We start from the raw sequence: 16,943 nt of genomic DNA on the forward strand, positions 1-16,943 counted from the left end.
TGGAGCAGATGAGCATCATTTGGTCCCTTCACCAACAGAAAAAAACCATTCGCGATTGGCGGGGTCGTAAAGAAAAGCTGATAAGAATGAGGAAGTCCAAATGTGCAAACAGAGGACTGAATGCAAAAATGGCCAAAACTAGAAGACGATTTACTGAAATGGAATCAAAGACACTGTCAAAATGGCACTGGAACTAATACAAAAATGATTCAAATATATGCTCGCTAAGCTAGCACTTAACATACTTTAAGGATGGAGTTGGTGGTTCATGAAGCATCATGGGCTGAGCATGCAAACCAAAATATCTCACAAAATGCCACAAGAGTATGAAGAGAAAATATTATCTTTCCATTGCTTTATTATTCATCACTAAAAAAAAATAAAAAGAAGGAAAAAAAACGGTGTGGAACTAAGCCAAATAGCGAATATGGACAAAACTGTCCAAGACTTGATGTGGCGAGTAATAGAGCTGCTGCCACAAAAGGTGTTACAACTTGATAATGACATGAGGATATGAAAAAATGCCTACACTATTATCATTTCATGTTGTGCTGATGGTACTGAACATAATCTAATGATCATTGTCAAGTGCAAAACCATGCCAAAACCTTCTGAAATACTGCCAGGGTGGTGGCATTCACGTACATGACAAGTGTTGGATAGACAAGGCTGATATGAAATTATGGATTAACAGTGCGGGAGAGAAGGACAGATGCTTTATTGAAGAAGAGTTCTATCCTTGAGCTAGATCACTTTAATAGTCATTTGAAAAATTCTGTGTAAGAGAATTTGAAATAGGGAAATACAGAGCCTGCTGTTATTCCGGGAAGACATACTTCACAAATGCAACCTCTTGATGTCTCAATAAATAAACCACTTAAAGTGTGTAAGAGACGAATAGAACAAATGGATGAAACTCAACATGAATTCATGCTGAAGGAAGGTTTAAATTGACCTACAATGAAACAAGTGTGTCAGTGGATAAAACGATCATGGTCTAGAGTGAGAGAAGACATTATTGTTAAATCTTTCAAGAAGTGCTGCATAAGTAACTTTTTTGATGGCAGTGAAGAGGACAATAATGATGATGATGATGATGATGATGATGATGAGGAGGAGGAGGAGGAGGAGGAGGAGGAGGAGGGGGGGAGAATAAGAAGAAGAAGAAGGAGGAGGAGGAAGTTCAGATGACAATTTTCAGAGATTTAATTAGGTCATTCCAGTTTAATAAACTACGAATTTTTTCTTTTAGCCCAGCTTTGCAGTCTAATAACAAAAATGGTAAAAACATTACTTTTTTGAAAACTGCTTAAAAATTAATGTGCGTCTTGTAGTCCATAAAATACAGTAAGTTTCCTATGCCTTATAATGCATGACAAAAGTATTGGAAGGGGTGGGGGATGGGAGTGTCAAAACACTACATCTTTATCAACCATGGCTTCCAGAATTTTAAATTCATATTTGTTATAAGTTAAATACTGACAAATTTCAACAATAAAATATCACCTTTTCTGAAGCTTACACACTATAAACATAATACAATACAACATGTCACTGCTAAGCGAGCTATTATTGTAAGCAACAAAATAAAATTATATCAGCAACTTCAATAGCTTTCACAATATGATGAGTCGAAGCTATTGAATCGATGGGAAAATTTCACCTAAAAATAACACATCTCCCACTCTAATTAAAGAAAAAACAAATTTTGGCATTTTTAGAGTTACTATACAGATGTGTACCAAACCTCACAGAGAGGAATGCTGCAATAGCTGTGTTTGTCATGACTTTGGACCTTAAATGTAAGATGCCAATTGATTTAAATCAGACTATAGTGATTATAACTTAAGCATATTGTCACAATGGTGAACTGGAAGTATAATAATAATAATAATAATAATAATAATAATAATAATAATAATAATTCAGGGCTATCCATATCTTAGTCCCGAGTGTTAATCTAGAAAATAAATATTTTTGCAATTTTAATGTAACTTTCAGTGTGTACTGGCAGCTGAAATTTGGCGTGTGGCTTTTAAGTGGCATTAACCATGAGTGGTAAAAAAAAGCTCTGGCAGATTCTGATGTGACAAGTCTAAACACTCCCTCTTAAGCAAATAATTGCTGGTGCTCCTAACAATTTTAAAACAACTGGGGGGGGGGGGGGGGGGGTCCAGAAACAGAAGATAGGGGAAGTGGACCTCGATGGCAGACAATGACGACTGGGCCAGTTTCAAAAGGTCCCTGCACTTGAGGGGACAAATTGGGCCTCTTGTTGCTAGTGGTGACATAAAATAAACATAATGGGCCAGAGCCAGCTGTCCATATGACTCAAGGCCAACACCTAAAAAAAATTTTTATCTCTGGAGGGAACACCAGCCACCTAACTGGGTTTTGCCTACCCTCCGCGCACATTGCACCTTTCCTTTGTGAAACATGAGACTTGTATGTTAAGTGTATCTGATACATGCAGATGATTATAATGGGTGTGAATGTTTGGTAGAGTCACATTTGTGTTGCAGAAGATGAGAGAAAAGAGAGAGTGAAATCTCCTCTCCAATAGCACCATGGGGGCCACCATGCTTAATGTCCTCATCCAGCGGACGAATCAGCATTTCACATGCCCTCACTCCATGAAACAATGCAGATAGGTTTGGAATTTAATCCACGACACTGGCATAAAGTCTGCTGAACAGAAACTTTACGCCACCACCCTCTTCTCCTTTGCTGGAAAGGCAAAGGCAAAACTGCCAACAGCGTGGGACATGACTGGCAGTTACCCAACAAGTAAGGACAACACTGGGTGTTACTTAGGAACTTACTGACAGGAACCAGGGTATTCAATGTGGCAAACACGTTATACGGTTTTGGAGTAAATTGCTTTATCAACAAGTATGGAGTGGGAAAACTGACTATACATGTCATGATGACTGTGTTAACAAATAATTTGATTGACTCATCCAAATACACACATTGGTGCACAAAACATATGAGTCTACTCATATGAGAACTGCTAAAGCTACTAGAGAATGTGTACCCCACTCTTCTCCCTCAGACTTACATCACAACTTAGTCCATCAGAAATGATGAGAGAGCTATCTGCCCAACACACCTGATAGTTGTCCAACATGTCAGTGAGTCTCGTTTGGATGTAGTTTCACACATCAGCTGCAGGCTGATGCAACAGGGTTCTGAAGTGCTTCTTTACAGAAGTCATGTGCCTCATCTTGCTGTAGTCAGCACCCAGTGGGTGGGAATGAGAAGTGCTAATATAACCAAGTGTGACACTGCCAACCTAATGCTGTTAATGGTAATTAATTACTAAATTGTGTCTGCCAACCTGATGCTTTTAATGAGAATGAATTATTTAACTGTATCTACAGACCCCATGTTTCATTTTAGCACATTTACTCTGAGCAAACCAAAGACAGTGACTGCATGAGGTTCAGACAAACAATCTATTATTACAGTGCTACTGTATCATAAAAACACTGAAGACTTTATACATAACAGCTGATATAAGAAAAAAGATCGTGAGAAACAATTACGTCTCAACACTGCCTGTGTTTTGAGCTTGTCTTAAAGCCAGAAAGACTTAAGAGCTATGAATAGCAACCCCAAAATCATAACTAAAATGAGAAATATTTATATGTTAATTTATTATGAGAAAGTCTAACATTATAAAAAAAACTCCAATAGCAAGTGTGTTTAGTGTTGTGGTGTTTTTAAACAGACAAGCACAATAAAATTTTAGCCATGACTTAACATAAATCAACCATGAAAAATAAAAGTGCCATGTATCTTTATTCCCTTCTTGGGTACAGACAAACTGTTAATTACTCACCTGCAATGATCAGTTTTGGTTTGAACAGTCTTGCTGTCTCTGCCAGCTTATCATAATCAATCAGTCCTGTTGCTGGATCTACTTTGTATGGCATGGATTCAAAAAATATCGAAGTTCCGGATATCTTCTTGTTAGTTGTCATGTAGCCATGTGTAAGGTGGCCACCATCAGGTAAATCCAAACCTGCAACAAATTAATATGTTTTGCTTTGACTACCACACCCATGTTCTACACAAAGAAGAATTCCATATTAAGCAGTAAATTACACACTTGATATTAAGACAAGCTTCATAAAGCTATTATAAAAACCATTCCCAAAACATCTCGAGTTCTGAAACATTCCACATCCTAAAACAGAGGACTGAGATGTTATGTAATGCAAATAATGCCTTATCCAGTTCCGTCCACTACTTGGAAAACACATAATGCTTACAGTTGTTGGTTTCAAGATCATCATTTGTAACTGTTTTAACTAGCTTGACACCTCACTGCTGTCTTTGTGAAGGAAGCATGTGCATAGGTTTGTTAACAGCTTAAAACCTTTGTACCTCTCTTTCCACGTATTAGTATGTCCACCCAATTATCATGTCACAAAAAATCATTTGCAGTTATGTTACACTACATCATTAAAAATTGCAACCTTCACATAGAAATAAGGAAACAAAGAATCACAATTTATTCTCTTTGGTTAGCATTCAATGCCTCCATAACAATAGGGTCATTAGAGTACTATTGAAGAATGGTGCAGGCCATGGCCTTCTGAACAAAATAGTTAGATTTATATTAACTATTTTGAAAATAGCAAGAGAAAGCAAGAACATGAAAGATTTCAATCTACCTTCTTACAAACATTGTACCATTTCTTATCATTATGGTCCCACATCAATCAAATAATGTACTAATGCTTTGACAAGTATGGCACCGTTTCTGTTGCAAGACAAAATCTTGAGATAATTTCTCCACATTATTGTGCTTTTCTTTCATCTGAGGCTCCTTTTTGTTCTGGAAGCACAATTTTATGCCTCAGCACATAGTAGTACCCTGCATGGCTTTCCCAGAACCGAATTAGTGATCAGTTAGGGTTTCTTACAGCCTTCATAGCTACCTTAATGGTCCAAGGTACACAAAGGCCCCACTACAGACTATCCTTTACTTCTTATCATTACTAAACTACCATGATTAAAAACAGTCTCCAAACAAAAGAAATAAAATCTCTCTGTTCTTGCCTACATAACAAAATTGATAAAATAATGAATGAGGATATCCAACAACAGCTAGAATTAGAAAGAAGCCTGCTGGAAAGCAAAGAAGCAAGTTTGTGGTTAAAATTCTTACTGCTGATGAGGTCATTAGAGACAGAACACAAGCTCATATTGGGTAAGCATGAGGAAGGAAATACACTGTGACCTTTCAAAGATAGTATCAAGCTTATTGGAGACCCTTGAACTAAAGTGTTTGCCATGGTATGGCCCTATGAAGACAATAGCTCCCCAAAAGAGCCTTTGGGATTACTTTAACCAGACTCTCCCAGGGAAGACCTAGTGAGAGCTGGGAGAAATAGATCCTCACAGACATCCTAATTCAGTGCATCCCACAAAGGAGCAGCAACTGTGGAAAGACAAGAACAGTCAATCACATCTGGCTTACCAGAGCGGAAAAATAATCTTTTCTTGAAGACTAAAAAACTAATCTAAGCTTTTAGACTCTAGGAGGAGGTCATCCAAACCGCAGTACAACAAAAACATGATTAACCTTTATTTAGAAAGTTAAATGCAATGACCATTCCAAGAACTAAAATAAGTCACATTTCTGAAGATAATTCCTTTCCTCATTGGCATGAGGCCAGAGCTCGATCAACTGACATGATACTTAACCCCAGAAAAACTACATGAAAAAATATTATATTACTATTTATAAATAAAGTCTGGAAGTGAATACTGTTAAAACATAAAAAATTTGTGAACTAAACTTACAGCAATATGTGGAAAGTAAATGTTGTTATAGTGTACAATAATGAATTATACAACAATTTTATCTGTAAGTACCTGAAGGTAGAATGCGTGTTTAAAACATCTATAGAACCATTATACTGATTTACGAGTTTTTAGGTTTGCAGTCGAAATGGCATAATAAAGAAATTTATTTAGAAATCTAGACAAGTTATACACCAAACATCCATAATTATCACAGGCATGTACAGGAATTTATTTACCTTGTTAACAAAATAATAAGCCCAATTAGATGTGTAAATATCCTAAATAAAATCCTACTGGAACTCACCCATTATTCTGCCATGTGGCTCAACTATTGCAGTGTATACTGCGAAGTTGGCAGGAGAGCCCGAGTACGGCTGGACATTAATGCCCCACTTCTCCGGGTCCAGGCGATATGCCTCCAGCGAACGCTTCTGGCAGAGCAACTCTACCTTATCGATGAACTCATTACCACCATAGTATCTGCAGAATGGGGGATATTTAAAGACATGTCAATATAATCAACCATCTTCACAAATATATTATTCACAAGAAAGATGTCTTCAGTTACAATATTTTATTTTCTAGTTGAAATCCTATTCGTTTTGAAACTACTAATTCATTTTCAAGACTGCATCAATACTTTTGAGGATTTCTGTTCTTTATTGTATGACCTAGCATTTACTGGCACACATACCATGTCATTTATGAAAATATACCAGCTCTGTCCCAGTTTCATAAGAAATCATGCAGGTATTAAGATAGCAATATTAATTTTACTATGTTAAACTAAGCTTTAGTATGCAGAATTAGTTTACAGCAGTTTGGCGACAGTTACTTTTTATGCCAGCTTTTACAGCTGCTTCACTTTACTAATGAATACGCTGACTTATTTCATACCTCAGATGGTACTCTTCCATGACAAGAACTACCTAACACAATAAATGAATGACTGATTTTTTTGTTGGTCCTGTTACATCGCACAGCACAAATTGTACAATTATTGATATTGAACAGGTCACAGAAAAGTTGAAGTAATACATAGTCTTAGCAAACAGTAGCAAATTAAAATTAGGTCCATATTCCTATAATTTAATTTTTAAGTTACTTTATTTGTTATATATTCAGAAATTCTTTTACAGAATAGAAACAGTGCTTTATTAAAAATGCCTTTAGTTCAGTTTTAAGTTTTGATTATGTAGCGATTTTTATTTCCTCCAGTATCTTATTGTTCAGTATTACATCAATGTTAATTATGCTCCTCTGATACAGCATAGCTCTGTGATATTTTTGTGAATATTTCATATCCCTATGGCACAATAGTTGTGTACATTTTTGCTTTGTACTAGTTTGTCCGTTTTCAAGAGGTAATCTCTACTAAACAAGTTAGTTTCATAAATGAACAAGCTTGGAACATTCAGAAAACCAAGCTCTGTAAAAAGACATTTACAGAACTCCATCTTTTTAAGGTCACAAATTATTCTTAGAGCTCTCTTTTTGCATTCCAAAAACCTTTATGCTGAGTGTTGAGTGTCCCCAGAAAATGATCCAATATTGAAGCAGTGAGTGGAACTGTGGATAAAAGGCCTGTGGTACTGTTGTTTTGCTTGTTGTAGACATTAATATTCTTACACCATAGCACACAGCTGAGTGTTTCCTACACAATTTATTTTTGTGTGTGTCCCACTTTAAGTCTTGCTGAATCCACAAACCCAAACATTTTGTGACATGTGCATTTTCTAGGGGATAATATTTTAATCATGTTTGGACGAACATTGGGTTAGGTTGAGGAAATGAATGAAAAATGACACACAGTTTCTTCAGTACGAACTATGAGTCTGTTCTTTGTGAACCACTCAAAAAGTATTTTGTTAGAACTTTCTGCTGTTGACTGCAAAGTTCCTGGACTGGATTCAGTAAGCAATATGCTGGTGTCATTGTCAGATAGGATAGGTTTTTGGGGACTCATCTATTCAACAAAATCATCCACATAAATCAAGAAGAGTGGACCTAAGACTGAACCCTGCAGTACACCATTTTTTTTAAATTGGTAATTCACTAGAAAGGAAGGAGTTGTTTTGTTCTTAGTGTTAAATTTGTACTGAAGTGATAGTATCTGCCTGCGGTTTTTTAGGTACGAACAAATCCAGCTATGTGCTACACCTCTTGCTTCTCATCTTTCTAATTTTTCAAGCAGAATGTTATGGTGTAGGACATTGAAAGCTTTTGACAGGTCAAGAAAAATACCTGCACCTAATTTACGTTGATCAAGGGATTTTGAAGCTCTGTCTAAGAATTCAAAAATTGCTGTCTGTGTGGACTTAAACTTTCTAAAACCATGTTGTTGTAGAGCAAGAGGTGAATATTTATTTATGGAACTTAAAAACCTATCATAAAAGTCTTTTCTACAATTTTTAGAAGAAATTTGGCTGTGACACAGTTAGGTAGTTTGATATTTGATCATAAGAACTTTTTTTTCCCAGCAGCGGTGAAACTTTTGCTATTTTGAGAACATCTGGAAGACACCAGTTTCTAGAGAGATGATGAAAATTTTTGCCAATGGTTTTACTTTGTGGTGAGCACATGCTTTTAATATGAAATCAGGTACTTCATCAAGGCCACATGGAATTTTATTGCTTAAGGATTTCATTTTACTTATAATTTCATTGGAATTTGTTTCATTAGCATACATAGAGGCATTCATGATCACTAATTTGCTGGAGGAACTTGGGACTGGTCCTTTACAGTTTCTAGGATGAGGTCTTCAGCTAGTGAAGTGAAATATTCATTGAGTTTTTGAGCACTCTCGTGTCAATGACACATTCATGATGGATGAACGAATGAATGCAGGAATGAACCAACCAATGAATAAGTTCAGTGAGGCTCTGTAGTTGTCATCTCAAAGAGGACAGGTGTGCTACTGGGACATTATGTCATATTCATTTTTGGATACAGCAGCAAACCCAATATTTGGGTTTAATATCTTTTCTGATTAGTGGACGAGCTCTAACTGGACTGTAGGAATTAACAAAACCTGGCATTCCCATAAGACAGCTCAATGCTGATAATAACTTTAAATTAATGTTTGAAGTTCCATGTGATGTGAACATCACCGATACAATGGTCAAGAACATTACGGGGACCCAATCACAAATCTACTATAAATATCAAGGAAAAGCTGAAATAGCCTCTATCATATTTTATGCTGAGGGATTATACCACACCTCTAGAAAGTACTGCCTCAAATTCCAGAATTGTATATATACAACTGTGTGGCATTAATGGCCAGGAGACCTCACCCAGTGAATTTAGGTCACTGAGTTACATATCTTTTCAGTTGACGACACACTGGATGGGCTCCTTATCAATGATGATGAAATGATGAGGAAAACACAACAACCACTCCTAAGAGGAGAACATCTTCAATTTGCCCAGGAATTGAACCCAGGTCAGCTGACCACTCAACGAAGGAGACACACCAATGCTGCAAAAAAATTACTGTGACACAGAGGATGTAGTAATATGTAGAACCACTTAATCATGTAACAAGTATTGTGAAATCATATGAATCACTGGAGCTATTACTCAAAATTAAAGCGAAATGCGTTGGGCATCAAAGCCAACTAATGAAATTATCTCTAGTGAAAATAAATACACTCCTGGAAATGGAAAAAAGAACACATTGACACCGGTGTGTCAGACCCACCATACTTGCTCCGGACACTGCGAGAGGGCTGTACAAGCAACGATCACACGCACGGCACAGCGGACACACCAGGAACCGCGGTGTTGGCCGTCGAATGGCGCTAGCTGCGCAGCATTTGTGCACCGCCGCCGTCAGTGTCAGCCAGTTTGCCGTGGCATACGGAGCTCCATCGCTGTCTTTAACACTGGTAGCATGCCGCGACAGTGTGGATGTGAACCGTATGTGCAGTTGACGGACTTTGAGCGAGGGCGTATAGTGGGCATGCGGGAGGCCGGGTGGACGTACCGCCGAATTGCTCAACACGTGGGGCGTGAGGTCTCCACAGTACATCGATGTTGTCGCCAGTGGTCGGCGGAAGGTGCACGTGCCCGTCGACCTGGGACCGGACCGCAGCGACGCACGGATGCACGCCAAGACCGTAGGATCCTACGCAGTGCTGTAGGGGACCGCACCGCCACTTCCCAGCAAATTAGGGACACTGTTGCTCCTGGGGTATCGCCGAGGACCATTCGCAACCATCTCCATGAAGCTGAGCTACGGTCCCGCACACCGTTAGGCCGTCTTCCGCTCACGCCCCAACATCGTGCAGCCCGCTTCCAGTGGTGTCGCGACAGGCGTGAGTGGAGGGACGAATGGAGACGTGTCGTCTTCAGCGATGAGAGTCGCTTCTGCCTTGGTGCCAATGATGGTCGTATGCGTGTTTGGCGCCGTGCAGGTGAGCGCCACAATCAGGACTGCATACGACCGAGGCACACAGGGCCAACACCCGGCATCATGGTGTGGGGAGCGATCTCTTACACTGGCCGTACACCACTGGTGATCGTCGAGGGGACACTGAATAGTGCACGGTACATCCAAACCGTCATCGAACCCATCGTTCTACCATTCCTAGACCGGCAAGGGAACTTGCTGTTCCAACAGGACAATGCACGTCCGCATGTATCCCGTGCCACCCAACGTGCTCTAGAAGGTCTAAGTCAACTACCCTGGCCAGCAAGATCTCCGGATCTGTCCCCCATTGAGCATGTTTGGGACTGGATGAAGCGTCGTCTCACGCGGTCTGCACGTCCAGCATGAACGCTGGTCCAACTGAGGCGCCAGGTGGAAATGGCATGGCAAGCCGTTCCACAGGACTACATCCATCATCTCTACGATCGTCTCCATGGGAGAATAGCAGCCTGCATTGCTGCGAAAGGTGGATATACACTGTACTAGTGCCGACATTGTGCATGCTCTGTTGCCTGTGTCTATGTGCCTGTGGTTCTGTCAGTGTGATCATGTGATGTATCTGACCCCAGGAATGTGTCAATAAAGTTTCCCCTTCCTGGGACAATGAATTCACGGTGTTCTTATTTCAATTTCCAGGAGTGTATAATAACTACAAGAAGAAAAGGATAAACTGCTACTGGGACATTATGTCATTCATTTTTGGATACAGCAGCAAACCCAACATTTGGGTTTAATATCCCGTACTGGAGGCATTGGTCGCAGATAAGCACAATGAAGAAGATGCTAAAATATTAAGCTTTCAGACAAAGTCCTTCTGAAATAGAGAAAACACACACACACACACACACACACACACACACACACACACACACACACACACGGCCACTGTCTCCAAGCACTCCACTGGGCTCCAGCATATGGAAACAGTGGCCACGTGTGTGCGAGTTGTGAATGTGTTTTCTATTTCGAAAGAAGGGGTTTGTCCTAAAGCTTACTATTTTAGCATCCTTTTTCATTGTTCATATGTGATCCAATGCCTCCACTATGGGATGAGTAACAATCTGTCCTCATAGTTGTTACTCCATCTAGGACTTTATACTGTGTGATGATAACTAAATTCTTTGGTTTCAGTATACAACACGTTCCAAGCAATCATCTTTCCTTGTTAATGGATTGACATTTCCACAAACAAGATGATCTAGGTCACCATCCACAAGACCTGAACAGAACACAATTAAGGAAAGAGATGAATGACCTCTAGAACTAGAGCATACAAACAAAGGCACCAAATACTACATCTATGAAACATACGATACTGAAAATCAAAAACTACAATAATGATGCTAGTTGTTCACTATACCACGTACATTTACCTACCAACTGCAATTCAATTGGCAGGATCACCCACAAAGTTACTAAAGACTTGAAAATTTTACAACATCAAAAATGATGACAATCTTCAAAAAGTCACAAAGAAGAAAACTGTTTCATTATAGAATTATTGAATCAATCACTAAGACAATGAAGAATCCTGTTGTTCAGAAGTATGCACAAGCAGTAATAATCCAGAAGAGTATGAACAGAGATCTAATAGTTCCCAAGAGCTACAGACCACTCTGTCTTCTGAGCACCTTGGGTAAAGTACAGAAGCATGTTGTAGGTATTCTGGTTGACAGTTTGGATGCATTTGACAACCTGTGGCTGCCAACAATTTTTGCCCACCTAGGACAATTACATGTCCCAAGATGTTTGTCCCAGAGCTTCCTAGATTACTGTGAAGGGTGAACCATGGAGTGGGGCACATCCTCAAGCAATATCAGTGAAGCAAATTATTAAGGATTGATCGCAGGGGTCTATACATGAACCAGTTTTCTGAGACCTTACTCCCAAGCCATTGCTAGCAATTCTGACCATGCTTAGGTGTCAGAAGAAATAGCCTATGCTGATGACATATTGGCTATGGTGGCAGAGATCTCTAGAGCCCAGCTGGAAAGAAAAGTGTGTGAAATGCTTGCTCAGATGTAAAAGTGGTCCTCACATAATAAATTAGAAATTGTGGCTAATAAGACTGCCTACCTGCTGCTCAAAGCCAGCTCCTCCGACCCGCAAAATACTACTTTGACTATTGGGGGAACTCTTGTACTACGCAGTGGGGTACATAAGTACCTGAGTGTACACATGCACAAGAGGAGTAATATTCACACACACATCTTGGGTATGTCAGAAAACTACCAAAGTTTTGCATAATTTGACAAGACTTTAAGATCATTTTATAAAAGCTTAGACTATCATGATGCAATTTGCACCACTGCCATACGATCTGCTGCCAGCATCTGGACACAAACCGTGATATAACATACAAGTCAGTCCTAAGGTGCACACACAGGAGTGTGCTGCTGAGGCTGACTGGAGCCTATGGGACAACACTGGTGGAGGCACTATTAGTCATATTAGGCACATACACAATGAATATTACTGTCAAGATATGGAAGGTCTCTCCAATGGCTTTGCAAAGGGAATGTTCCCAAGGTGTGAAAAATAATGGGTCAGGAAATAAAACCAAACGAGAATTAAAATTATGTGAAGCATGTGAGTGGCAAGGAGACATCGTTGCTATCACAACAGGTTGCAGGGTATATGGTGTACTTCTGAGACATCAAGAAGAGCATTTTTATGAGCTATGTAAATGCATCTAGAGGCCTGTTTCACTGCCTGACAGGTCACGAATCACACCTTGAATATTTATATGGGATAAAGAAATGTCCAATAAATATGTGTGAGTGTGGCAACAATGGTACACCAGACCATATTGTACTAGAGTAACTAACCTACAAGAGATTTGTGGACAGGCATTGCTACACTAAGTAACAGTATTAGAGGCAAAGATGAATGGCATCTAATAAATGAGGCAGGAAATAAAATGTCTGGGAGGGAACTTAGAAAATATTTAGAGTAAAAGAAACCCAAATGTAAGCGATAATACTGAAGTGCGTATTGCGAGTGAGTCAATGAATTAGTATTATCGAGGATTCACTGACTCTGAAATTAATTTCCACAAGAGGACAACCAAAAGCAGTGAATATTTGACCAACAATGGGACAGCTGTGGCAGAACTGAAGGAAAGAATGGAAAATTATATGTGGCTTATTTTGGCCTCCCAGCAACAGCAGGTTGCAGGGTGGTAAATATGTTAGGCTCCATTAGTTGGCTCTACTGGGATTACAGACGATGACACCATCTCAACTCTCAGGCCATCTCAAGGCTGATGCATGGTGGGGTCACAATTGTTTGGGATGGTACTGGTCACCTGGAACTCCATTTCTAGAGATTTAGCATGCTGTCCCTAACACTCGAGACTTCATTCGCATGAGTCATAGATGTAGAATTCCACAACAAGGGCATCCCAAAGAATATGTCTTGCTTAACCATGATGTTTCCCAATGGTTAGGATTAGGAACTGAAAGTAAGTGATCTGCCGTGATGGTAGTGCAGACGTTCAAATAATCACTGTTATAGTTTACGGGCTGTGTGTGTTTTTCCTAGTCATTTAATATTTTCTAAATTTGCTATTTCCTTTAAGCTTAATTTCATTAATTATCAAAAATGCTTAAATCAGAGTTATTGAAGTGAATATTAATAATAGTTACATCCAACTTTCTGTGGCTTTGTGAAAATACAACCTGCATTTGGTTCCAGTTAGCAGGTATTGAAATTGTAAGCAACAATAAATAAATGTTTTATATATCTACACAAGAAAGTAGACCAGATGCTACTAAGTCATTAACTGAGAGCTACTATATGAAAATGGGACCTTAATGCCGTGTTCATACTGTAATAAAAGTATTGGAAATGCTTTACAAATCAGTGTGACCTGGAAGTACACCTAAAATATAGTTAAGTAGTTTATTTATTACATAGTTCACTGATTTCATGTTCCGTACATCACATATACGATATACATCACTATATGTAATGTGTCAATTCAACAAAGGATTGCATAGGCAATTTTTAAAAATATACTGTATTTTTAAATGGCTACCTTCCACCTCCTTAAGCCTACAGTATATATATACACAAGAATTTCACTATGATACTGAATGAGTTCTTAAGAAGAGAGATTTAATCTATGCTGAAAACACTTCTGTTGTCTACCTGACATTTTATTCCCTTGGGCAGATTATCAAAGATCATGTATTTTACTCCTTTCTGTGCCAAAGTTATTCACTAGTGAGAAGTGCAGATCAGTTTCCTCTGTTAGTAGTGTTCACAAGAATCTCTATTTCTCTCAAACTGCAACTTATTGCCGACAACAATAATTTCATCTGTCAATAGAGTGAACATTATCCTGCAGGTCATCGGTGAATGATTTATTTGTCCCACATCTGCAAATGGTTCTGATGGCAAAAGTAACTCAGTCTAACCGTACCCAAAGATCTACTACGGGGTTGTTTTCCATTTTATATTTTCCATCAACAAGGACACCAAAAAATGAAAGAACTCTGTACCTTGTTAATTGCTTTTACATTTGTGTAGTGTATTAATAGGAGGTATGGCATTTTTCACAGTATAACACAGGGTAAGAGTTATGTAGTGGATACCCACTGCATTTTTCACAGTTAAGTACTTTGTATATTGTATGAACATAACTGGTATCAAAAACTCGTCAGTCTTGCCCATTATCTAATATACATTTTCTGCATTTGCCTTGCTATTTTATTAGTTTTTATGGTGAAAAGTGCATAAAATATAGCAAATTGAAGATACTAAATTTAAACATGTTGCTAACATAAACATTAGGCTGCGCTACAGGTTAATCTATTTGGGCAACCTTTCTTTTTTTTATTCATTGACTTCACCAACATACAGCCAAGCTGTCATGTTTCAACGTAACCTAAACCTCAGGCTACACTGCAGATCAGTCTGTCACTACAACAAAGATTTTGTGAGAAGTATAGGAAGTTCCAATATCAAACTCTAACTGAACACTGGATGAGCTATGTATTTTTCCAAATGCCACTCTTAGAACACAAGGCCAGAATAAAGTGTGGTGTCACATAAACGGTACCTCTGTCCGGGCAGGCCCTCCGAGTACTTGTTGTGCAGGCACGAGCTGAGGCACTGCAGCACGGGCACCGAAGTGAAGTTCTCGGAGGCGATCATCTCCAAGCCGGCCCGCTGCCGATCTTTCTCGTTGCAAATGATCTCGTACAGCTCCGGGTCTGCCTGTCCCAGGGTCTGGTTCATGAACGACGCGTCGCCACTCATGTTTGCTGCGGGTATCACTCTACTGCTGACTTACCAGTTCTGCAAGTTAAGAGATTAATAAACACCGATCAGTAGTTTGAAAAGCTTTGGCCAGGGTGCTGTGTTACATTGCCACACGACCATTAGGCACCAAGTACTAACCTCGGGCAACTGAATGTGGCTCCGCCTGTGCCGTCCCGTTACGTGTAATAACTAGTCTCTCCTCTCAAGAGTTACGGCCGTCCACTACACCCCCCGCGGATGTTTTCGACACGCTGATAGTCCTGACAGCTATCTGCTAGGCCAAAGGGTTCTGCTGATAACCCCTGTATGACGTCCAGAATGCTGCAACAATACTTTTATCGAAGTGGATTTGTCTTATGTAACTCCACGCGACGCTGCCAATAACACCGGATGATTAAAATGCTAATGCAGGGATTTTCTGAGCCATCTGTCACGCAGTCGCATTACTGAAACTAACGCAAAGCACAGCATATACACTGCTGTTCCGGACACAAATTACCGTTATGCACACTTCGTAAACAGGCTAATAAATTTCATTAAAGTATTGGTATCATTTTTTATAAGAGTCTCATTTAATACAATTTCCCGCCTTGACATGTGCTGATATGTCATACCACAACACCGTGCAGAAAAACACCAAAGAAGCTTCAAGAGGGAATATCAAATTATTATTTACGATTTCAAAACGTTGGCGTAGTAAGAAACTTAGAAGTAAAGATTGTTGATGCTGTACATTTGCACGCTTTCCACGAGTTCTCAATCTCACAAAGTTCACAGTCTTCGCGAACCTTGCTTGTAATGTGCTGTTCAGTTACATTTCCTTGCAGAAGTTGCTGAAGTAGACGTTTACTTTTTGTTTGAGACAACCTGTTGCTCAGTTTGTTTGTGTGTGTGCAGCTACTCATGTTCTCGTTTTTTGTGTTTACTGTCATCCATGGGTTCTCTTGTTGTTTTTGTTACGTACTTGTAGTATGTAACTTCGTGGTACTCTTGTTGTTTTAATACGCGAAGCGTCGTGGATGTTTATCATATTTGTACCACCTACGCCATGTCTGCTAATTCTATACTGAATAATAAAGGAAATAATAGTTAAGATGTTATCTTTAACCTCTGTAATACATGACTAATTTAAAAAATGCAATTTACTTCTGAAAGGGATCGGTTGCTAACTTTGTGCGAGTACGTAAAGACGAACCCCTGTAATACGTCCCATCATTCCTTTTTTACTTTTATAAGTCTATGTGCCACTGATGAGCATAGTTCTCAACCAAATTGTATGCCTCCGTCTTTTCAACAAAGCTGTCACTGTAAAAACTAGTTTTACTCCGGTACTAAAGCTTTGCATACCATACATGCAGTTACGATGTCTTCCGTTCTTGTCGTCACCTGTTGATTTGCCGCTGTCACATCAGTTTAGTTTGTC

General features: G+C 39.2%; 1 protein-coding gene across 1 annotated transcript in view; it reads right to left on the bottom strand.

The window, feature by feature from the left end:
- LOC124775300 (serine hydroxymethyltransferase) overlaps positions 1–16,084 on the bottom strand; it is a 40,430-nt gene extending 24,346 nt beyond the window's left edge. Inside the window, exons 1-4 of the mRNA XM_047250137.1 lie at positions 15,659–16,084; positions 15,318–15,556; positions 6,125–6,300; positions 3,845–4,027 (exon numbers count right to left, since the gene is read on the bottom strand). Of these exons, the coding sequence (XP_047106093.1) occupies positions 3,845–4,027; positions 6,125–6,300; positions 15,318–15,517 (559 nt within the window). The 5' untranslated portion in view covers positions 15,518–15,556; positions 15,659–16,084. The remainder of the gene's footprint in view (positions 1–3,844; positions 4,028–6,124; positions 6,301–15,317; positions 15,557–15,658) is intronic.
- Positions 16,085–16,943: the final 859 nt, after the last annotated feature.

Source organism: Schistocerca piceifrons, chromosome 2 (assembly GCF_021461385.2).
Source record: "Schistocerca piceifrons isolate TAMUIC-IGC-003096 chromosome 2, iqSchPice1.1, whole genome shotgun sequence".
NCBI lineage: Eukaryota > Metazoa > Arthropoda > Insecta > Orthoptera > Acrididae > Schistocerca > Schistocerca piceifrons.